Below are 25,079 nucleotides of genomic sequence, written 5' to 3'. Positions count from 1 at the left end.
CTGTTGGAATCCTGTCACACTACACCGTTTAGCTGTCAGCATTTTAGTCGTGTTTAATCCAGTTACTACTGTAGCTAACGGTAGGCTAACGTTACCTGCTGTGTAATGTGTTATTAGTGTTTACTAGCGTGAAATGCAGAGATGTTTATGTTGCCTCTAACGTGGGTTTCGGAGCATCAGAGCGCAACGCAGACTTGTAAGTAGCAGTGTAATGATCATCCGCGTTGCTATTTCACCTTACGGCAAATGTGCATGTGTGGAAAGCGGTTGCACAACAGCTGAAATGGCATACTCCTTCACAGTATCCTTCAATAAAGGAGGAATGTAGCACAATATGGATGTATTAGCAGGAATGTAGCACAATATGGATGTAAAAAACAGTTATAATTAGCCTATATGACAATAAAATTTGTTTCGGTTAAAATCAACAAATAATCGTGATAATTAATCGTGATCTCAATATTGATCCAAATAATCGTGATTATCATTTTGGCCATAATCGTGCAGCCCTACGTCACACACACTTGCTTGCATAGTAATGTAAATGGTAAAAAAGGTTTTGGGGGAGAGTAGTTAGTAGATCTGCTTAGAAGTGGACTTTTCCTATAACTACGTTCCTGTAACTACTTGGTCGGAAAGCGGCTATTATGGGCTTTCTCATCAGTCCCCCTCGGAAGAGGCTGAGACAGGTGTGTATGCCGGTCTGTTCCAGTGTTTGATTTGATATTAAACTGGGTTTAACATTTTTACATTGGCCCAAGCCAAGATAGCTGAAATCTGGGCCTTTCCAAAGAGGCCTTCTGTGTTATTTTAGGCCTTCCAGAAGCTTTGTTATCCAGCCTGGAAGTGCAGAGACTTTGCACAAAAATTCCAGAATGATAACTCCACTGTTTACCGTTAGCCCCAAACATTTTGACTGCCAGAATGTTGTCAGTTATCAACCAATCAGAGGCTGTCTTCCTGACTATCTTCTTCTTCTTTGGTGTTTTCATCTGCAATGTTACAGATGCTGCCACTTTCCTGACTGGGTTACTTTGCTGCTACATATATCTAACTTGGAACAAACAAGCTAAAATAATGATATAACAGCCTAAATGTAATAAATAATCTATAGATTCTCAGAGCAGAGATGCAGGTCATTTAAACAGCCCCAGATGTGTAAATGTGTGAGTTTGATTTGGCCTCATGATGTCTCATAGCAGACAGGAAATGCATTGGAGATGACACAACTTATTTTTTTGGATAAAAGCTTATAGACTTTTCTGGTAGAAATCTAAAATGCTTTTTATTTGTGTCAAGCAAAGAAACACTGTTTCCCCTGATTACAAAGACTTGGAAGAACAAGTTGCAAAAGTCAAAGTCCTGTTTATTATTGCTGTACATTTCTGTAGTTTTTGTCCTTTTGTATATATAGTCATATAATAATTTATAAATGAATGTGACATCCCTGCCGCATACATATTCTGATAGCCCAGATTGTCCTGAAAAAAATGTCAATAACTTTATGTGAATAACAGGGTTGAGGTTATGCAAGCATTACTACACAAGAAAACCAGGCGACCCAAATATTGGAAAAATGGCTTAGACCTCAGAGCGTTGACTCACTTTAAATCATTATTACAGCACGCATCACGGAATGAAGTATGAAACCAGTATGACTGACATGAAGATTAGATAAAGGAAGTTGAATAAAGCACAATCATTTTCTGAAACCACTTTTTGTTCTGATTGTCTTCATGATACAAAAAGAACAATGACTAAGATTCCTAGTAAAACAGACTTTTTATCTGTAAAAGATCATCATTCATAACATTATCCTTTAAAGTTTTCACGAAAGGCATACGCGTGCGAAGACTGGCACACCGTTTAATTAAACGTTTTCCTAACTATATGCCAGTAGCCTAAACGCAGTTTTACCTTTCACTGGAGTTTCTTCCGTTTACTTTCCCGGTACTCCAACTCAGCGAAACATCACTTTTTGTTATGTTTCTCCTTTCCTGCGGGGCTGAAGCGGTTCCTCGGGCTGCAGAAAATCTCCCTTTACAACAATAAAACTGGCTGCCGCCGGTCAATGGTTGGTCTCGCCGCGAGTTTGAATTCCTGCTCCGGGAGAAGTCCAAGAAGCTTGTTCGCGTCCACAAAGTCTTCGTCCTTTCCTGTGAATTTCATGTTTAACCGTAAAAAAGAAGCGGTACAGGAGTAGTGGCAGGAAGCTCCCCCCTGCCTGCTCTGCAGTATGAGAAGAATGTCCAGCCTCCCCCTCCTCGTCGCCCTTCTCCTGGTAATGGAAACTGAAGGATTTCCCTGCTCCAACGTCCTGTTTAATCGAAGAAATCTAATTTTATTATTATTATTCAACAGATGCGTAACAGACGAGCCTTTAAAAGTGGCCTAACAAATACAAGGCTAAACCATAAGTTCAAGCACAAAGTAAAGCACAAACATACTAAATATGAAATCGAGTTTTTTATGGTCAAATTTCAGTAGGTTAACTTTGTCTTTTAAGAATAGCTTATATCTGACAAATACGACGCGAGTCCGTTTGTTTATCAGGCTATTGTGTTAGTTTTGAGGCCCATCTCACAGTAATGAACATGAAAAGATGAAAAAGGAATATCGAGGAGCAAGAAAAAAATGACAAAGGAGCTTTTGTGAGTTTGAGCCCAGACTCTCGGCCCCTCTGTTGCCTTTATGTGCTGTCGGAAATGTCGATGATTGCTCTAGTATTACACTAAATGGTGAAAAGTTGCCTATGTGTACACTAGGAAGTTACCTTGAATTAAGAGGAATTTTAATGCTACAGCCAGGCCCGTGTCTGGGCATCTTGTTTCCTGCAATATGCCTAAATTTCTCATAATCTCTGGAGCAACACTAAGCAGAAAGGTTAACTCTATCAGGGGTATCTGGTTCAGCCAGCCGAGTTACGAAGGAGGAGCCGAATTGTGACAGACTGCTAATAGGCATCACTGAGCGCGATGTTAAAAGTGGCAGCGACGTGAGATTACAGCTATCCCGATTGCGAGTTTAACAAGTTACACATCACAATGAGATGTAGAATGAATCAATACACAGTATAAACCTCAGCGTGCTACTTTATATTTTTCATGTAACAAGTAGCATATTTACATTTACTTACATTTATTTTACACTTTGTTTATTGTAGATTTTAAATTGAAATTATTACTAAATAAATAAACAAATAATACCTTTTTGCAACGCCTTTTAAAAATGTACTGTTCCATAAGCTGTCACTTTTCTCATACTTATTTGTGCTACCCAGTAAGCACACATACGTCGGCACGACGTATGCAATTGATCGCTTCGTCTGCAATTGATCGCGGGTCATAAAGAAGAATAATGAAGCATCGTTTATTGAGCGTCTGGACGTCTTATTATGATCGCAATCTATACATCGCAGCGACGTATTAACTATGTCGGTGAGATGTATTAACGGTTCCTCAGTTGTTCGCGGGTCATTTGGAAGCATCGTTTATTGAGCGTCTGGATGTCTTTACTGTAGCTACACACACACTGTTGATGTGATGGACAGTGAATCTGAATTCTGCCCAGCAACATACTCGCGCCACAGTCGATAAAGGAAGGGGAAAAAAGTTGCCAGTCTATGAAGGGTTAGGATGGAGACTGCTTCGTTGCTGCTGTCAAATACCATGGTAAGCACTATTTCATCTTAACGTAACGTTAATACAAATATTTGGTTGGTGTTCATCAGACTAATAACAATATGTATAGTAAGTTACGCCATGTCATGGTTTAAAGTAACTTAAGAGCCGTTAGATCAGGCTGACATCGCACTAGCCGCCCTTTTTCACATTCATTTAAAATTAAAATATCCGTGCTCTAGCTAGCTAGTTAGCTTGCTATATGTACTAATCTGACTGAATCTGAATGTAAAGTTAACGTTAGCTGCTGGCTAGCTATGTCAGTTGCAGTACAGCTCACGTTAGCTAACGTGAGGCTGCTAGCTATAGCTAATTGAACGTTACCCGATATCCCTTAACGTTAATTTTAGCTAGCTAGCTAGCTAGCTAACAGTAACTGAGTGCCGCACCTCAGTCATACTTTGCTCATATCGGTTGTTTTGGCTTTAATGGAACTGAAATCTCAACAGGGAACATTTAAAGCTGAAGACTTGTTATAGAATCAAAATGTAGCTATCTAAAGGTAAATTCGGCATGTAGCGTTAGCTAGCTAGCTAGCTAATCTGCCAACTAACGTTAAATCATATTTAAAAAAGGTGAAGAGGTAAAGGGGCCGTCTAATGGCAGGCTGACGTTCGTAGCTACTTATTACATTGTGATTGTAATATTTTATTTTTACCCTGCTTATTAACTAAATGACACTATGTAAAATTAGTTTAGGACAGTTTAGCTAGCTAGTAAGACTGTGGTTCGTTTCTGTACACGGCATTAAATCTGGTTAACAACTGATTTTGAAAATGGGGTTGGGAGTGCCAACGGTCATAAAACATCAGTTAGCGCTAGCTAGATGGTGCCCGTTTTCGTGGGCTAACGTTAGCCTTCAAAACACTAATGAGCATCGTCACCTGTTACCATGATTTTCTTGCTGATATATCACTAACGTTGATTCATTAAAATAAAAATAATTAACCTGGCAAGCTAGCGTTAGCTTAATGTAGTTAATGTCCAGTCACTTAACTTTAACCCTCATGCCCTCCTTAAAAAAACTTAGTCTCGACACCTTCGAGGCAAAAATGTCCACGCACACAAAAACTGTTATTAAATCATCATTTATCAATATTTTTTTCTGCTTTTTTTTCATAAATCACTTAAACAACTTGTAACCTAATCAAAACTACCAAACATTCAATCATTTTCAGGATTTTAACCCTTTAAATGCCAGTTTATGTATTTGAAGTATTTCATTTTTTATTACAAAAAACACAAAAAATTATTTTTTTTCCATATAATGAATAATATCTAGATTTGGCTTTGGTGGGGATTAGAGGCTTGGATATGTCAAAGATAAGCAACAAAATTAATTTGATTGCATTAGTATTTTTTACATAGTTCCAGATACTCCCTTTCGACACCTTCGAGGCAAAAATGTACATGTCCAAAAAACTGTTATTAAATCATCATATATCAATATTTTTTTCTGCTTTTTTTCATGAATCACTTAAACAACTTCTAAATTGCTCAAAACTACCAAACATTTAATCATTTTCTGGATTTTAACCCTTTAAATGCCAGTTTTAAATCTTTGAAGTAACAATTATTTATGAAAAACCCAACAAAACATTAATTATTTTCCATAAAATAAATCATAGGGGAATGGGGCTTTGGTGGGGATTAGAGGCTTGGATATGTCAAAGATAAGCAACAAAACTTATTTGATTGCATTAGTATTTTTTATGTAATTCCAGATACTCCCTCTGGACACCTTCGAGGCAAAAATGGCCCCATTGACTTCCATTATAACCACATGTTTTGATCTCACTGCCTTTACAGTATAAAACCATGCATTCTGTAATGTCAGCATTTCATTTGGAAGAAAACTAGTCATATTTGACATTTTTACAGTATTTCACCAGATTCAACCATTTTGCCCTTGTAGGCCGATGCGAAATTATAGTTATATTATGGAGCTCTGTGTGTGTGTATGTGTGTGTGTGTGTGTGTGTGTGTGTGTGTGTGTGTGTGTGTGTGTGTGTGTGTGTGTATGTATTTGTGTGTTTTTGTGTGTTTGCGTGAACCTGTAAGCAAGCAATGATCACTTTAGGGCTGAAAAAAGGCATCTTTTGAAGGATGCATTTCATGTGTCTTTGAAGACGTGCTTGAATAAAAACATTGTCTCCTGCATTTGCTGTAAACTGGCGCTTATCATTTCAAATGGTTTGTGGGACATGGTGGCCCTGAAGACTGGTCTCCCACTATGGACATCCCACTGGCTCCGGGTGGATTCCCCTTTGGACCAGTACACACCAGCCAAGTGTGAAGTCCCATGTATGTTAAAATCTCTTGAGCATCCACATCACTCCATCCTGAGATTGAACACCTTCCGTGTAGGTTTGTCATTTCCTGAATCAGCTGGATCAAGTCAAGAGTGAAGAAAAGGTCGAAAGAGGATGCCATATCATGGATTCTTGATATGGGATCTCGTGGGCTCTGACATCATGCCGGTCGGTGCTTGAATGTTGCGCAGCGTCTCAGTATTAGATGGAGACCAGACTTGCCAATTCTTCACTGTCCAGTCAATGTCAGGATGGACAGGATCTTCAGTGTCCTCTCCACTTTCAGAGGAAGGGTTAGAGGCACTCACAGAGTTGGAGGACACCAGTGACCATTTTGTCAGACTCCAGAAACTTGTGTCATCTTCAGATGAGTCCTGCAGTTGGCTGGAAGATAAAGGCTCCTTCTCTTTGCTCCAGGTCTTTCTCCTTCTCTAGAGCCAGGTGCATAAACACACTAATAGTTGTTTTTGTTTACAACAAATGCAGGAGACAATGTTTTTATTCAAGCATGTCTTCAAAGACACATGAAATGCATCCTTCAAAAGAAGCCCTTTTTTCACCCAGATTTACACAAACTCTCTCTCACACACAGACACGCATGCATGCACACACACACACACACGGCTCCATAATATAACTGGCAAAAGTAAGGTGCGCTTTTTTCACCACTAAAATTATCATTGTTTGTTTACAGATTTACACAAACTCTCTCTCACACACAGACATGCATACATGCATGCACGCACACACACACACACATACACACACACGCATACATACACACACACACACACGCATACACACACACACCCACCCACACACACACACACAAATATACATATATACACAGACACACACACACAAACACACACACATATACACACACACACACACATCCAAGCACGCACGCACGCGCGTGCTCGTGCGCACACACACACACACACAGAGCTCCATAATATAACTATAATTTCATGCATCGGCCTACAAGGGCAAAATGGTTGAATCTGGTGAAATACTGTAAAAATATCAAATATGACTAGTTTTCTTCCAAATGAAATGCTGACATTACAGAATGCATGGTTTTATACTGTAAAGGCAGAGAGATCAAAACATGTGGTTATAATGGAAGTCAATGGGGCCATTTTTGCCTCGAAGGTGTCCAGAGGGAGTATCTGGAATTACATAAAAAATACTAATGCAATCAAATCAATTTTGTTGCTTATCTTTGACATATCCAAGCCTCTAATCACCACCAAAGCCCCATCTACATATTATTCATTATATGGGAAAAAAATCATTTTTTGTGTTTTTTTTTATAAAAAATGACTTACTTCAAATACATAAACTGGCATTTAAAGGGTTAAAATCCTGAAAATGATTGAATGTTTGGTAGTTTTGATTAGGTAAGAAGTTGTTTAAGTGATTCATGAAAAAAAAGCAGAAAAAAATATTGATATATGATGATTTAATAACAGTTTTTGTGTGCGTGGACATTTTTGCCTCGAAGGTGTCCAGAGGGTACAAAATGAATCATTTAAGTATAAAAGACATGTAAGAGTAAAAAGCACTGGATTTAAAAAATTTGACTGAAAAGAAGGATTCCTACAAAATTTCATGCCATAAGAAGTAACACAGCAAAAATGATCACGAAATGAAAAAAAAAACTTGAGAAAAATGTACAAAAATGACCGAAGAGGGCATGAGGGTTAAGTTTTACTTTTTGTTGAAGCTAAATTGACCATAAGCCTAGCTAACGTTACATAAAACTGACATTAGCGGTTTATAATCGGCTTTAAAGCGCCCATATTATACTCATTTTCAGGTTCATAATTGTATTTTAAGGTTGTACCAGAATAGGTTTACATGGTTTAATTTTCAAAAAACACCATATTTTTGTTGTACTGCACAGCTCTCTCTCACTGCTGTAGATCCTCTTTTCACCTGGTTTCTGTTTTAGCTACAGAGTGAGACCTCTTTTCTTCTTCAGGGTACCCGCGGGGTCTTAAAAGCATTGAAAAAGTCTTAAATTTGATAATTTCAAATTAAGGCCTTAAAAGCCTTGAATTTGGTATACAAAGTCTTGGATTTCGTTACAAAGGTCTTATCTTTTTCGCCTTACCTAGGATTAAGTTCATACCGTAACAAAATGAACTGTTACTGATATAACAGTATAACTGAGCTCAGCGATGCCCTGCAATGTCATGCTGCGTCCTGCTGAACCCTGCAGCTTCCCGCTACATCCAGTCACTGTTCCATTATTAATGTGACTACTATCGCCACTGTTCATCACACCCCCAACCGGCTCGTCAGACACCGCCTACCAAGAGCCTGGGTCTGTCCGAGGTTTCTTCCCAAGAGGGAGTTTTTCCTCGCCACTGTCGCACTGCTTGCTCTTGAGGGAATTACTGGAATTGTTGGAATTGTTGGGGCTTTGTAAATTATAGAGTGTGGTCTAGACCTACTCTATCTGTAAAGTGTCTCGAGATAACTTATGTTATGATTTGATACTATAAATAAAATTGAATTGAATTGAATATAGGCTAATTTAAAAACTGACCGGAGCCCGTCTCTGGACGCACCGGAGGACCGAGACACAAAGTAAACACGCCTCTCTGACCGGTACTGGGGGGGGGAGTTAGCGGTTAAACTGATCGGTGGATGTGCGGAATGTTTCAGGTGTGTCGAGCCCATTGACATATATATTAGGCTGGCCACTCAGCGCCTTCAGACAAAGCTCAAGGTAACAGGCTAACGGCTTATTAGCTAGCCAAACACCGAGCGGCTCCATTAATCTGCCCGGTGCGTCTTATAACAAACGGAGCGTGCAGCCGCTGCACTCTAACATCTGTTGATCCGCGCAGGACTTCACGGTGAGCGGGCTGTTTAGAGACCATGTGACTACAGGTAACGTTAAAGGTTCGCTGCTACTGTAGCGGAGCTGCAAGTAAACCAGCAGAGCAATCACGTAATGCACAGCAGACTACGGTGCAGGTAGATTATTTTCTGAAATATAGTGACTTTATTCTCGTAATAGCCTAGTTTTTTTTAGGTACTTTATTTTTCTCAAAATATCATGACTCCTCCAAATCTCAGAACACAGATATATTTTGAATGTGCACAAAGTTTTGAACATGAGCAGAAATCTTGCTCAAAACACATCTGAAATATTACAGTCCAGGGGTGTATTAATTCATTAAAATGAATTTATCATTGAGGTGAATAATTGTCATATGCACATTTAAGGAGGTTACTTCCTCAACAAAAGATGTCACTCTTGCCTGTCCTTAAAACTTAAGATCCCTGAGTAAACGCTGAACTGAGCTGTGTGTTTTCAGTGTTAAACACAGCTGCAGGTATTCATGTACGACTGTTGTTGGTGATACAGAGGTGGAAGACTCTTACACTCAGATCGTGTATTAAAAGTAGAAAAAACAGTGTTGTAGAGTTACAAATTACTTGTCAGTTACAAGTCCTGCATTCAACATTGTCCTTAAATAATAGTAAAAAAATATCAAAATATACTGTACTTAAAGTACCAAAAGTAAAAGTGCTCTTATGCAGTGTAATTATGTTATTTTATTGGATTATATTATAACCCAATAAATTGTATTAAATGACTGATACTTTAAATACAATGTGTTATTTAATTCAAGTAGCCTACTTGTACATAATTATTTTCTAGGTTTTGAAATTTATACAGATTTGACATTTTCCCCTCATACTTCTGTCGGAATGGGTACAAAGTTGGCATTGAATTTCATTTGAAATGGTATTAAAAAGGTCTTAAAAAGCCTTGAATTTAAGTTGGAGGATCCTGGGGGTACCCTGTTCTTCTTCTTCTGTACTATCTTTGATTGCACTCGCACATGCTCAGTAGCTCAGATGTAGATCATGTCAGCTAGCTAGCTCCATAGACAGTAAAAGAAAGCCTGTTTCTCCAACTTCAGTCAGTTCCAAGGCAGGATCAGCTGGGAGACTTCTTCTAAACCAGGGCGCACATGGAAGTAGTTCTTTTGGTAGATTATGGTGAACTTGTGTGTATTGTAGCAGTGCTTTGCTATTGAGAACGAGGTACCATGCTAGTGTTAGCATTAGCGTTAGCATGCTAACGCTACGAGCTAACGGTTGTGGTTAGCCAGCTCATTTCGGATTGTGACGTCACAGTCCGAGCCGATTTTGAACAGCTCACCAGGAGACTGAAGGCAGGACACATTCAGAAACTGTATCTCACTCAAAACAGCATGGATGGATTTTTTTCAAAGTTTGTATGTGTGTGGAAGCACCAGAGACACAAAAGAACACCCCAAATACCAGAAAAAGTGTTTTTTTTTTACTTTGAGATCAATACTACTATCAATATCACAATAATTTAATTGGTATATTTCTTTTTTTCCGTTAGAACGATGTAGCTAGCTATATGAGTGCATCTGTAAGATGTATGAAATACGTTGGAACGATGTATATATGTATACGTCGCGGAGAGAGCGGCTATATGTCGTTGAAACGTACAGCAGCGATGTCCCGGGGACGTCGTGCCAGTGAGCAAACGAGCAATCTACTACGTATCCCCGATGAATTTGGATTACATCGCCAATACATCGTGGCGACGTATGTGTGCTATAATGTTTATAGCAAGGGTAACTTTGGTAAACTGTTAGTTGATGTTTGTTTGCTTGTTTGTTTCACTAGTTATCCCTCATTAAAAAGGGGGTTCTTGTTAAGAATATCACCATCTTCTACAAAATGTCAGGAATACACTGTGTTCATTGCAAAACAGTAGTTACAATACTAAAAATACTGCATCCTCACAAAAGAGCAGTATTTTTTGATAGTAGCTTTCACATAGTGTCTCTGTTTTTATGTTGGTATGATGTATAGTGGAAGATCAGAAAACGTCGGCAGGAGGTGGGAGAGAAGGCAATGCAGAGATGAAGGACATCATACCACAATAGTAGTTGGGTGTATAAGCCTGATCAACAAGTGAAAAGAGTCAGGTATGTTATTGTCATATTAGTTTGTTGCAAGATGCAAATTACACACCTGTAATCTGAATCTATCTAGTATTTTGGGCAGGCGCAGTGCCACTCATGATTCTTATGAGTTGCTCTATTTTTTTAACCCCCTGTGTGTTCAAGGGGTCCTAGACTTTCTCTATCTATTACATTGTACTTGAATTATTAATTACCTCTGTATATTAATCTCTTTCAGATAAGAGGAAAGAGTTTGAAAACTGATTTGACGACCACTGCTGAATTGGCCTGCTAAGAGGAAGAGGCACTAATGATTCCAGAAGAGGAAGCCAAAGAAGAAGACCTGCACAGACTTTGAAATGGGTAGGTAATAAACTATTATTAAATCATATCCATCTATTAACAGTAAATATTTTAACCCTTTGGAAGTTGTACTTAAGTTACATTTTGTATTCAAATGTAACCCTAATGTGCAGTGAAGGAGCTATACCACACGTCCTTCCTGCTGCTGCCAGACTTTATAATCAACACTGCTCCAAGTAGACCACACGCACCCTATCTGACAATTTACTCACGTGCAACATCAATGTACACCTTTTTTATGCAAAATCAATAACTTCTCTGTGCAATACTGTGAATACCGTATTATTCAATCCAATCCAATCCACTTTATTTATATAGCACGATTTTAACAAACACAAGGTTTCCAAAGTGCTGCACAAAAGATAAAACAAAGTAAATAGATAACACAATAAAAGCAGAGGTACCCACTATAATTTTATTAAAATTTTTATTAAACTTTCTGTCTATATACTGAACAGTTTTAACTGCTTTATTCTTGCGTTTTTACTGATGCTTTTGTCATTGCACTTTCCTTTTGGTGCAGTATCACTGAAAATGTCCTCCACTGTGGGATTAATTAAGGATCTTATCTTGTTTTAAATTTTTATATGTTTGTATTTTTCAGATCTCTCAATTGCCATGATGACCAAGATATTCAACGGGGAAATGTGGAAAGCTGCCATATTCCCAGTCATTACTTTGCCAAATCATCTGTGGTAAGTTTACAAAACCGTAATTGAAAATGGGAGAAGGAAGTAAAGAGAGGTCAGCATAAAATGACACCTTTGGTTTCAAAAGTAAATACTTTTTAAATAATTGTGATTACTATGAAACCTTGATGTTAGCCCTTTTAGAGAGAAAGTTATGGTATTTTTTATGGGACTATTTATAACATGCTATTTAAAGCTTTAATTTACAAAGTGATCTAAATACATATTGTCAGAATGGCACTTTAACAGCGGTTGAGGCTAGATGGGATACAGCTACTGTGACGACAGTTAAGTTTAGGCACCAAAACGACTTGTTAAGTTCAGGAAACAGATCGTGGTTTGAATAAAAAACTCTAGAGGAATGAAACACGTTTTCCTGGGTGAAAGTATAACAAATATATTATTATATTAGTCTAGATTTTGCGGGATTTTTGCGTAACTTTTGGTCGTAGCTGTATCCCTTCTACCGTAAACAGCCCACCTTGAACTTCATCCAAAATGAAACTGCACAGACTGCAGCGCCCCCTACTGACCAAATGTCTTTACTGTTCAATTATATTTAAAGGCTGAATTGGAGCTTCTGAGGAAAATTTTGCAGAGAATTTAACTACGTTAACAACATTTGGCTTGCCATATTCTACTAGATGAAACCGGTCTTCTATTCATATCTGCAAAAAAAAAATATTACTCAACCACTTCTTAAAAACAAAGGGAGATGAAACAAAAAATGCATTAAAAGATACTTCTTCGAATAACGCACAAAACCCAAATCTTTTGTTCTTGTCACTGCAGCAGCACCAGCAAGGGATCCTACTTTCCTGAGTACGAAGCCGGCCATCAAGGACTTCCCCGACTGGCAACAGACTGGAGCAGAGGCTGTAGCAGGGACAGCATTTTTTTTTGCTACTGAAATAATTTACATTATGATAGAAAGTGGACAATATAGTGTGACAATTAGTTTTTGTTCTCAAACATGTACACACTGCTGTTGTGAAGCAGTGATATACAGCTCACGAGTGTGTAGTCAAAAGAGAGAAATACTGTATATTTCAGCGACTCCTACAAATTAAGAAAAATAATGAATTTTGTTAATAAATAAATGTTATACTTGGCTCAGTTGTTAAGTGTTTGGGTTCAAATAACATTACCATGATCCCATAGGCATCCAAAAATTGAGAAAGTGACGTTTTTTAAAACTGAAACAAGGTGTTGGACATCCTGTTGTGTGTGCAAGCCCTTTTTTATTACCACGGGTTTACAGACAGTCTCTAATAATTGGGTATCACCTTGAACACAGCCAATAATCGAGAGACACACCCACCAAACGAGAGAAAACATAACTCAAGCCGTTGCACCCCGTTCCCAGGAAACGTGCGTGCCCCAGCTCTTTGCCTGAGGGGAAGCCCACAGTCTCAGACTTTAAAAAAAAAACTGGTTTAAGCTTTTAACCCTTGTGTTGACTTAGGGTCAAATTGACCCGTTTTCAACTTTTGTTTTACATCAGAAAATATGGGATGTAGAAATAAGTGCTGAAATTGTGTAGAAGAAAAATTTAATAATTTTTTTTTCAAGGTTGACAGGAAGACAACACAAGGTAGTGTTTTTGTACATTAGCCCTTAGTATAGACCACAGTAGGATAATTATCCCCAAATCTAGCTACATACAAGAATATATTTTAATGTGTTACAGTGTGCTATTTTCTATAATGATTTGAACTTGTGTAAATTGTCTGAGTACCCTGAAAAGCGCTTTATAAATAAAATGTATTATTATAAGTAATTGTGTATGGTTTATCTATCTTACTTTAGCAATTCAATGTAGTAAAGATATTTAAAGTAATTGTGTGTGACCTATACTGACCAGTTTTGTTAAATGGACTAATGCAGGATCAATTGATCGGCACATCTTCCTGACATCTGTACTACGTATAACAGATGTCAGGAAGATGTACCTAAGACTGCATTTGTAAGATGTATAGCAGATGTTAGAACGATGTATATAAGCCTGCATCTCTACGATGTATTGCATACGTTAGAGCGACGTATATAAGCCTACATCTCTACGATGTATTGCATACGTTAGAGCGACGTATATAAGCCTACATCTCTACGATGTATTGCATACGTTAGAGCGACGTATATAAGCCTGCATCTCTACGATGTATTGCATACGTTAGAACGATGTATATAAGCCTACATCTCTACGATGTATTGCATACGTTAGAACGATGTATATTGCCTGCATCTCTACGACGTATGGCATACGTTAGAACGATGTATATAAGCCTACATCTCTACGACGTATGGCATACGTTAGAACGATGTATATATGTATACGTCGCGGAGAGAGCGGCTATATGTCGCTGAAACGTAGCGGAGCGACGTCGCGGGGACGTCGTGCCAGTGAGCAAACTACCAAAATACTACGTATCCCCGATGCATTCTGATTACATCGCCAATACGTCGCCGCGACGTATGTGTGCTTACTGGGTAGGAGAAAAATGGGTTATGCAATTAAAACTGTACAATTACACTCTGTTTGTTAGATCACAAACATCCAAATAGTGGTTCAGCTGAATATGGGGACTGGAACCCGAATCTCGCTTCTGTTTCTTCTTGTGGTATGCTGAGAACAGTCCGGACTGATGCTCTGCACCGTGCCACTGTCACGTAGTGATGGGACATTTGACACCGAGGCACCGAAGCTTGTATCACTTCCGCAAAGCACACTGGTTCGAAACAGTGTTGGAGCTTGTATCACATTGAAATAAGCACGTGACTGATGACGTCCGAAGCTTCGAACGTCACTGAAACTCCGGAAGGGTTGGCTGGATTCGAATAAATGCCGCTGCACCTATGCGCTGCACCGTTACTACTCACTCCGAGGAGAGACGCGCGGCGAACACCCAGATAAGTTTTGTTGTGTTTCATCGAGTTGACGTGCTTATTTCAGAGCCGTTTATTCAAAGTAGAACATGGACAACAGTACAAACATAAGGAAGCGTTCAAGGGTGTGGGAACATTTTGACCTATTATCCCCGAATAAGGTAAGTGGCTACGTTATGGACTGTTGTATTATTAGGCCTATTTATTATTATTATTATTATTATTATTATTATTATTATTATTATTATTCCCGGCACTGTCATTCAGACATTATCTGCTGAATAAAGTAGCCTAGATGCATTAACTAGCCTACCTAGTAATTCAGATCAAATTGGCTATTCTAACAGGCCAGTCCAGGTGTTTCTCTCTAAACAGTCACACTCTTTGCATTATTTTAAGGTTCGGTGTTTACTATGCCCACAAGAACTGGCATACAACAATAATACATCTTCAATGTTGAGGCACCTCCGTGCAAAACACGAAGCAGCAGCAGCTGCAACATCTAATGCTCCACCCAGCGCCAACATTCAAGGCAATGTTCATTCCGGTCCTTCGTTTGGTTTGTTTCATTTCGTTTCATTATTGTGATCATTATACAACACACAGCCTATTAATCTTGTCTCACCCCACCAGGAAGGAACACGCACCAAACTGGGCGAAAGGATATCACTAGCTGCAGTCCTCGCACCTTGCAGAAATCACCTTGATCGCCACCCTTGATCGCTTTATATCCTTTAATGTCACCTAATTCAAACACAATGTTCATTTCAGTTTTTAGTTGTGGTGTCTTTCTTCAAACATTATGCTAGGCCTACTTCATGGCTACGTTGTTTGTCCCAAACACTGGCAGAATGTATTATTTGTTAAGGCTCAGAATTCACATTTAAAACATGCAAACACACAAAAAGCAACTGTCAGATATATATATATATATATATATATATATATATATATATATATATATATATATATATTATATACATTTCCATTTGCTGCATAATAATTAAGTAATGAATAATTACTGAATTAATATTGTCATTCAAATTATGCTTCTTGTGTGACAGTGTCCAGGAAAATGGAGCTGGATGAAGCCTTGCTGGAGATGGTGGTGGTGGATGCCCAGCCACTGAGCATTGTGGAGAATGCAGGGTTCAAGGCCTTTGTCAATCTCCTGGATCCCACATATATTATCCCTGGGAGGAAGACCTGAAAGGCAATGCTGCAGAAAAAATATAAAGACACCAAGGAGAAGGCTGTGGCTGAGCTTGGGAAGGCATCCACAGTAAGCCTGACTGCAGACATGTGGACATCCATAAACATGGATGCCTACTTGGCAGTAACATGCCACTATGTCACAGCAGAGGCCAAGCTTTCCACTGTGCTGTTAGGAGTGAGGAAGTTCCCTGACACGCACACAGCAGCTAACATCGCTGAAGCAAAGTCAGCCCTTATGACAGACTGGGGAATTACAGGGAAGGTAAATAGCTTGGTGACCGACTGTGCGTCAAACATGATTGCATGTGCTAATCAGTTACATCTCCGCCATGTCCCTTGTTTCGCACATGTTTTAAACCTTGTGGTGAAACGATCCCTTGCTCTAACCCCTGAGCTGGAAGAAATGCGGTCTCGTGCATGCCGCATTGTCCATCTTTTTAAATGCAGCACAACTGCCAAGGAAAAACTGTGCGAAATCCAGCTACAGATGGGTAGACCTCTGCTGAAGCCAATCCAAGAAGTGGATACAAGGTGGAATAGCACCTATGCCATGCTGCAGAGGATCCATGACCTGCGAGAGCCTTTGGGAGCAACTTTGGCTAATCTAACTAATGACATCACTCCCTTTTCAGCAGAAGAATACGAGTCCATCCAGCAGTGTCTGCTGGTTCTGAAGCCATTCCACCTGGCCACTGTCGAACTGTCTGAAGAACAACGAGTGTCTGGCTCCAAAGTCATTCCGATGGTGAAGATGTTAAGACATCGTACTGGCAGACTGTGTACAACAATGGCAAACCCGTTGGCGCAGAAACTGGCCAGTAATGTGCAAAGCACTCTAAATGACAAGTTTGCCATTGTTGAAAAAATGACTGCTCTCAGTGTGGCAACACTTGTGGACCCGAGGTAAAGTAAGTACTCAATGATAAATTTGGCATTGTTGCAAAAATGACTGCTCTCAGTGTGGAAATTCTTTTGGACCCCCAGGTACAAGGAGATGGGGTTCTGCAGTGCAAACTCGTCTCAGGCTGCAGTGGAGAGACTCACCAGGGAATGTGCCAACATCATTCCACCACCACCACCATCACCACCACCACCCTCCTCACAGGAGTCTTCAGAGCAGGAGGACAATCTCTGGGGCCTGCTTGACAGCCACGTTGGCACACAACGTGGTTCCAACGCAACAGCCAGTGCCATTGCCGAGGTCCAGAGGTAAATTGTTGGGATTGGTGGTTTCCCTACAGACATAAGAAGAATTATAATGAAATAAATTGTATTTTCCTTCTGCTTACAGGTATTTGAAAGACCCACATTTGCCTAGGTCAGAGGACCCTCTTAAATACTGGGAAAGGCACCACCTTGTCTTTCCACATGTCTCTCAAATAGCCATGCGCTATCTGTGCACTCCAGCATCCTCAGTGCCATGTGAGAGGGTCTTCTCCAAGGCTGGGGAAATAGTCAGCAGCCGACGAAACCGCCTCAAACCCAGCACCGTCGAACACATTTTGTTTCTCAATAAAAATCTGGAAAGGAAAACAAGTACACAATAAGCATTCCCCAAACTGTCATTCACAATCCCCGTTACTGCACAAGCACCTTCCCCAAACCTCCTTTGTACACAAGCACTTACACACAAACGACCTCTTGTATTTCACATAGACCTGTATCACAAGCACCTTCCCCAAACCCCTTTATGCTTTCTGAATTGTAGCAACCCTGTATATAGCCTATGCCTCTGCTGCAACTGCATTCTATATTTGGTTGCTGCTCAAAACGTGTTGCCACGTGTCTAGGTTACTCAGCAATAATTGTAGTTAAACAACTTTGTTGCAAGAATTATTACGGAATAAACTAGACACGTGTTTGTCATACAGCTATAATAAGCATGATATACCTGCTCCATATGTAACGGTAGTGGGAATCATACCTCAGGCATCAGCGTTGCCTTTCCTCCAACGTAGGCTATGTTGCGAGACGAGAAAAACTATTAAAAAGGCCGCTGTAGTAGGCTAAGCGTTCACAAGCTTCGCTTCATGTCGCTGCGTGCTTACCAATGGCCCGTTACAATTCACTGGAACATCGCGGGGTATATGAGTGGCTTGCACTGTATTTGATTAACTTATCAATTAGCCTACCTACATACACCTGTGTGCAATTATACGTAGCGGTAGAAGGTGGCATTGTTGCTGCTGTTTATTTAATCCATATTTAGCCGTATTTGAACATCCTCAAATCCTGATCACAGTAGTTTATATCATTATATTATAATGTTATATTCAAACGTTCAAACACAGGCTATTTTTAATTCAGTCATGTCATGTTCATGTCATTTAATTCAAGTTCAGTCATGTCATTCCATGTGCATGTGTCCATTCTGTCTCTCCTATGTTCATGTTATAAGCTTCGTTTGTCTGTGTCGAGTTCATAGCCGCTGTCATTTCTGCTGACCAGCAGATGTCACTGTGTTGTCTTCGATGCTTTGATGCTTCGGATCATTTTGCGATACAATCAGGAAGAAGCTTCAGAGGCTTCACAAGGCTCCGTTTGCCCATCACTACTGTCACGGTGTAGATGAGGCTTGGACCCAAATGCAGTTTAACAAAAGAATTAATTCACACAACAGGGAAATACACAACAGGAACCACCACACTAACAGAGAACACTCACAGAGACACACTAAACAAAAACAAGAATCCAACAACAGACAAGGACAACACAGAGACTAAATACACCAGGTAACGAGGACTAACGAGGGACAGGTGACACAACAGGTGAAACACATCAGGGCAATCACAGGGGAGGGAAAACACAGGAAGTAAATCAGACAAGACAAGACAGAAACCAGACCGTCAAAATAAAACAGGAAACAGAACATACAGACACACAGGAAAACAAGACAGGAACTACAGTTAGACAAGACAAGGGAGGAAACATGGCTACAACACACACACTGTAAACCCAAACGTTCGAAGTAATTAAATAGATTAAGTAGTGTATACTCAAAGTTTTAGAACAAGTTCTACTAACTTAATTTTGTCAAGTTGGTGTAACATGTTCTTCCTTTTTGAGTATTGTTAACTAACTATTTTGGAACTATTTTGTGTATAAGTAAGCATAACTTAAAAACATAACTTAAGTACAATGTAATAGAATTGAGTAATAACATACTAAGAATGATAAAGTCCTGTTATTTCTATTGTTTAAAATAGGGATGATTTAAAAATGAACTGAATTTATATAGCACATGTTAAAATACAATAAAATCTCAAAGTGCTTTACCAAATAAGTAAAATCGATCATAATAAATAAATTGCAATAGCAAATGGTCTGAAATGCATTAGACATTAGTGGAGGACAAAATGTATTTATTTAATTTATTTTTTGCTTCTTCATCAGTTTAATGTAGCCTATATATTATTTTTATTTTTATTTAAGCAGCTGCAGGGATAATTTTGTATGGCGAGTTAATCTCTGATTCAACCTGCGAAGCAGAAGGTGGCGCTAATTTGCACACTACACTGATTCCTTACCGCTCTTTGGAAAAACACAGAAGAAGAAAAGTTTGAACAATGCAGCAAGGCGGGAAGCAACAGACAGTAGGCTTGCAGAAAGTTACTACCTACGGAGCAGCAATCAGGATCACTGGACTTACTGTAAGTTTTGAATGTTAATATTCATTCGCTTTTACTTCTTTCATACATTTTTTATGTGTTTGTCTCAGAGAGCGTAGACCGTCTCCAAGCCCCCGCCCTTCACTGGCTTATCGCGGGAGTCTTGTAGGGATTGGCAACTTGTCAGATATAGGTTAGCTGCTAAAGAGCTAGCTAGCCACTTAGCGCGACCACTAACGTTACCAGAGACTATTTAGAAGGACTTTGACTTTACGCACTCCAGCAGCACAACTAGCGACCTAGCTACCACTAACCGACTCCCTGAAGAATTTGACGACGGATGAATCTAGTAATCACACGCTCATTCCCCGCTTAAAGGTGGTGTTAGAAAATGAGTTGTTAGTAGAAGCAATAACAGACCTCGTATGCGATAGTTAGTTTTTTGTTGATGGAAACTTTCAATAGTGCACAAAAGAGCATAAACGCCTCAAACTGAGTTCCTACACTGCAAGTCCTCGCTCTCTGTGTAGCTTCTAGGGACGCTAGTTTTAAATTCTGTGTGAGCAGACTGTCTGAGACACGGAGATTGCTGTTAACAGAACGAGTCAACTGCCCGTGCCTGCCTACTTGTGTTGCCACGGTTTTAAAACAAACGACCCTGCTGGAGGCAAGCTGCTTTTCCTGACAAAGATGAATAAAGTAAAAACCCTTAATAGTAAAGCTTTGGTTTGTAGAAATGGTATTATTGTTGATTAACCATGCACTAAGGTTCAAGTGTGGCTGCTTTTCTTTACAGTAATGTTAATTTTGCTTGATGGCTTTAGTAAGTTGACATTTTGGGGATCAAATGAAAAGATCATTAACAGGGAACATTTATAAATGGAAGTATTTATAATTTGACACTCTTTGAATGCTTTTAATTGTTCAGTTTCAGATCAGTTTATGCCTTTGCATCTTGCTGTTCCAGTTTCAAGAAGTTAAGGAAGATAACTGGAGATGTGATAACGATACCAGGTAATCCAATGAATGTGAATTCTTCTATCACCCCCCCGCCCCCGCCCCTGCCCTCTAAATACCAATAACTTGAATTGTTTTTTTTTTCTCAGACAAGGTTTTAGTGTGGTAACCCCAAATCATACGCACTCCCACATACACACATCATTGTTTTTTCTACTTGCCTGTTTGATCAAAATAAAGTGTTTTGCTGTATTTAAGTCAACAATTAATGAATGTGTTCTTTTCACAAATACCATCTTCCTAATTGATATTTAACCATTGGCACTGAACAGATCATATTTTACTTAACTTTGTATTTGCTTGCAAAAATTGTTGAAGAAGACAGAGAAGAAACTGCCCCTCATTAGAAAGATGATGGTGACCACATTTCCCCTACGCCGACAGACCATAGTGTTTTCCTGCCCACCAGTGAACGACCTCATGGACCTCTGGCCTGCTCTCAAAATAGAGTCTGAGGTAATATGGATCAGCTCTGTCTTTTAAAGTGAAAATTGTGATTCTTACTCATTTGGCTGATATTTTTGCTTTATGAATGTGTGCAAGATTCTTCAAATTGAACTGTTTTTTTTAATAAGTGTTGTTGCTGTATTCTCCTCTGGCTGTTATTTCTATGTAGTTGTATGCAGAGTTCCAGCGGATTACAAATCAGAACCTGCCCAACACGTGCTATGCTGAGCTTGACCGCTATCTTCCTCGACTGATGACCTTATTCAGACGGAAGGCATCAAAAACTGGGAAGACAGCAGATGCTCTGGCTGAAATTTTAAAAATCCACGATGAACAGGTAAATAGATTTTTACACATTTCATAGGTTGAACCAGTAGAACACTGAACAGGTTCAATGATTCAAATGAGCTTTTTGACTTTTGCAATTAGTCCACTTTGTGTTTGCCATTTGTCTGATTGCATTAAAGATGTTAACAGGTTATTTGTGGACATATGTTCTGTTTGGACTGTTTAAAATCAGCTTTATGCAAACTCTTCAGTATATGCAATTCTGTTTTTATCTGAATAGGAAATCCATGACATCCACACCAAGCGCACTACTGTTCTCCACGTCCTTCCTGTGTATCTGCGCGAGGACGTCTCTGGATGATTAAGAACCTGCACAGTGAGTCTCCTTAAGTCACTAACAGATTCTGCTGTGTATTATCTAACCCGTAAATACTAACATTTTATTCAATGTTCAGTAAAACATTTTCTTGTAAATGTCCTTGGTTTCAGTCAGCACTTAGATTCTCTGGTATTTTGGCTGATTCATGTGTGCAGAACATGGATCTTATGTTTTTCAACTCTTACAATGAGACCCAGGTCTCTTTTGTAAAAGTGGTATTGGATTTCAATGGGACTTGGTTAAGGAAAGACAAATTATTTCATCTGTTCTGTTCCATGTGTTAGTTTGTGATTAGTATCTCTTTTTTCATTCATTCAGGATGAGTCCGATGAGCCAGAGCTTGATGGTGTTGCAGTGGGCCTCATTACTTTCATTGGTGACCATGACGCAAGTCCAGTTCACTACCACCCTGTGAGAATCACTGTCGTCATTGAAAGTGATGCCGTGGTCAGCCTTCCCAGACTTGGCGATGCCTTCCTGGTAATCTGTGGAGTGATCTATGCACTACACCTCAGCTATCCCAAAGCACTGACCAACACTTTTGAATTCACTCTAAAGATTTAACTTGGTCTAGAAAGTGGTAAACTATCCCCGAGGTTGCAGACCCTCAAGAATGAATTAATGATGTAGAAACTCATCTGAAAAAAAGGCTGCAGGGTAAAGCATTATAAAAGGCTAGTTCAAAGTTATCTCCTTTTGTCTAAATAATGCCTCAAAAAGTTACTGCACTACTGCAGGTGTTCAGCCAATAGGCCCAAACTACACAATATGCCTTTGTTCTCATTAATATAATGCAAAAGTAACGCTAATGTTTTGTATGTTTTAATGTTTTTCTTAACCATTGTGGGCTGCGCAAGATGACTCACATTTCTCTGTGCATTTGATATGGTTTGTAAAACATTTACATTTTAGAGTTTTAAGTGAAAATGTTCTTAAACTCTATAGAATTTTTGAAATTTCATCCAAATTGCTGCCCTGCCCTTACTCAGGAATTAGCAAGGAAGCCAAAAGCAGTGTTTTTTCTTTTATAGCTGTAACGAACGATAATTTCATTTTGGTATTATTGTTGTTGATTACTCCGATTATTTTCCTGACTATCTGATTAGTTGTCTGGTCAATATCAGAATTGTATGATAAATATTTATTTCCCAGGGCCTTAAAGAAACATGCCTACCGTATTTTACGGACTATAAGTTGCTTCGGAGTATAAGTCGCATCAGTCAAAAAATGCGTCATGAAGAGGAAAAAAAACATATAAGTCGCACCGGACTATAAGTCGCATTTATTTAGAAATGTATTTCACAAAATCCAAAACTACACAATAGCACACAGAACAACAGGCTGAATACGGTAAGTGTCCGGTATGTTAACGTAACACATTAATAGTTATTAAACTATACAATAGCACACAGAACAACTACCATGGCGTGGCGACGTAGCAAGCTAACTGCACCGTTGACAAGCCTCTCCCAGCAGCACGTTGTTCAAGCACCCATGTGTGACTCGTTCCTCCAGCTCTGGCCATCTTGCTTTCAGCCCGCGATTAGCCGATTAGCTTTCTTTGTTTTCTTCATTGCATAAGAGTCACCTTTTCGCCAGTCCCTCACAAGTTTCTCCCTTGTTTCAAACTTTCTTTCTGCTGCTTGATTACTGTTTTCGGCTGCATATTTTACTACCTGCAGTTTATCTCTTTCTCAGTTGTCTTTAGGAGCAGCATTCTAGTTGTCACAAGCATAGAGCACCCTCTTGCGGCTGTAGATGGTAATGTTTTCAGTATGAATTAACATTTAAAAACATGTTAAATTATATATATTTTGATATACAAGTCGCACAAGTCACAGGACCAGCCAAAGTAGGAAAAAAAAGTGCGACTTATAGTCCGGAAAATACGGTACTTATTGGGATTTATTCACAGTATCCCCAGAGTTAGATAAGTCCATACATACGCTTCTCATCTCTGTGCGTGTCGTAACTCTGTCTGACGCACCCATGCCTAGCTTAGCACACATCCTGGAGGTATCTGGCTCCATCTATGCTCCTAATAAGTGACAAAATAACGCCAACATTTTCCTATTTACATGTTGTGATTTGTACAACATGTGCTAAGCTAGGCTAGCAGTGGGTGCGCCAGACAGAGTTACGACACACACTGAGATGAGAAGGGTATTTATGGACTTCACTAACTCTGGAGGATACGGTGAATAAGACAAAGTCCCATTAAGTCGGCGTGTTCATTTAAGTGACCAGGAACACATTTGGAAGGATAGAATCAGAGAATTTTGAGTTTTTCTTCTTAAAGATCTCTCAAATTTATGTATTTATTTATTTAATATACAATTAAAGTATATAAGTATATTTTAAAATTATTTTTTATTTTAATTTATAAATGTTTTTCTATTTCATTTTAACATGTAACTGTTCAAAAGCAGACGTTCACGACTTTTAGATATATTAAGTTAGTTAAACTTAATGTAAGTGAGGCAATCAGTTGCCTAAAAATTTTTTGAAAGTTTTGAATCACGTTTTTAAGTAAACAAACTCAACATATTTGACTAATGTGTACTTAAAACAATGACAACACAAACTAATAAACATTGAGTTTTATTAACATAAACATTGTGTGGTTGTGTACTTATTTTTTAAAGTTCTGTGAACTTATTCCTGTGGTTTCAAAACTCAAAACTGTAAGTCATAATAACTGAAAATAATTGAGTTGAGCTAAATGAGCACTTTTAATTTAACTGTTATCAAAAGGTACAAGTAGCAATTCAACCAACCTTTTAAGTTCGGAAAATTTTGACTTTTAAGTTAATCAACTTAAAAAAAATTTGGTAACTGATTGCCTCACTTTTTTTGAGTTCTGGTAACTTATTCGGGTTTACAGTGCAGGTAGTTTAGGCAACCACATAATGACAATCTGTACCATGTACTGACATTTTATTTTGAAGCCTAGTTGACATTAGCCTAAATTGTATTTACTATCAAAAATATAACATACCTTTGATCATCACAGACTCCTTGATATCTTCAGGGACCAAAACGTCATGGGTCAACCTTAAGCATCTGGGGGCCTGTTTCAATAACTAATATGGGGCCCTACCCACATAAAACATAAACATAATAGAGCAGAAAAATCAAGGATTCCTGTTGGTTTGCATCAATGGTATATTATTTTATTACGTGCACTTTCAGCTTAATTGATTTGCGCAGTATATTTTCAGCTGT

General features: G+C 38.9%; 2 protein-coding genes and 1 long non-coding RNA gene across 9 annotated transcripts in view; 2 read left to right on the top strand and 1 right to left on the bottom strand.

The window, feature by feature from the left end:
* amot (angiomotin) overlaps positions 1-2,624 on the bottom strand; it is a 139,973-nt gene extending 137,349 nt beyond the window's left edge. For 5 of the 6 annotated variants that reach the window (XM_039826463.1, XM_039826462.1, XM_039826469.1 and 2 more), the window contains exon 1: positions 1,918-2,624. The gene's annotated coding sequence lies outside the window, so the exon portion shown is untranslated. The remainder of the gene's footprint in view (positions 1-1,917) is intronic. The other variant, XM_039826466.1, reaches the window with a different exon arrangement.
* Positions 2,625-10,412: 7,788 nt separating this feature from the next.
* On the top strand, positions 10,413-13,439 carry LOC120575658. Of its 2 annotated transcripts, none has more exons than XR_005642025.1 (5): positions 10,413-10,600; positions 10,871-10,986; positions 11,201-11,325; positions 11,930-12,020; positions 12,810-13,439. It is a non-coding gene; the product is annotated as an uncharacterized LOC120575658 (long non-coding RNA). The 2 variants fall into 2 exon arrangements; XR_005642024.1 differs by having other exon boundaries at positions 10,414-10,600; positions 12,807-13,439.
* Positions 13,440-16,576: 3,137 nt separating this feature from the next.
* On the top strand, positions 16,577-18,068 carry LOC120575652 (zinc finger BED domain-containing protein 4-like). The gene is made up of 3 exons (XM_039826482.1): positions 16,577-17,018; positions 17,100-17,324; positions 17,407-18,068. Exons 1-3 carry the CDS (start codon positions 16,603-16,605, stop codon positions 17,660-17,662), a joined length of 897 nt encoding a protein of 298 aa, XP_039682416.1. The 5' UTR covers positions 16,577-16,602; the 3' UTR covers positions 17,663-18,068.
* The last annotated feature ends 7,011 nt before the right edge of the window (positions 18,069-25,079 follow it).

Source organism: Perca fluviatilis, chromosome 16, assembly GCF_010015445.1.
Source record: "Perca fluviatilis chromosome 16, GENO_Pfluv_1.0, whole genome shotgun sequence".
In the NCBI taxonomy this organism is placed as follows: domain Eukaryota; kingdom Metazoa; phylum Chordata; class Actinopteri; order Perciformes; family Percidae; genus Perca; species Perca fluviatilis.
Note: the sequence above shows the minus strand (reverse complement) of the source record. Positions and strands in the feature narration are given on the sequence as shown.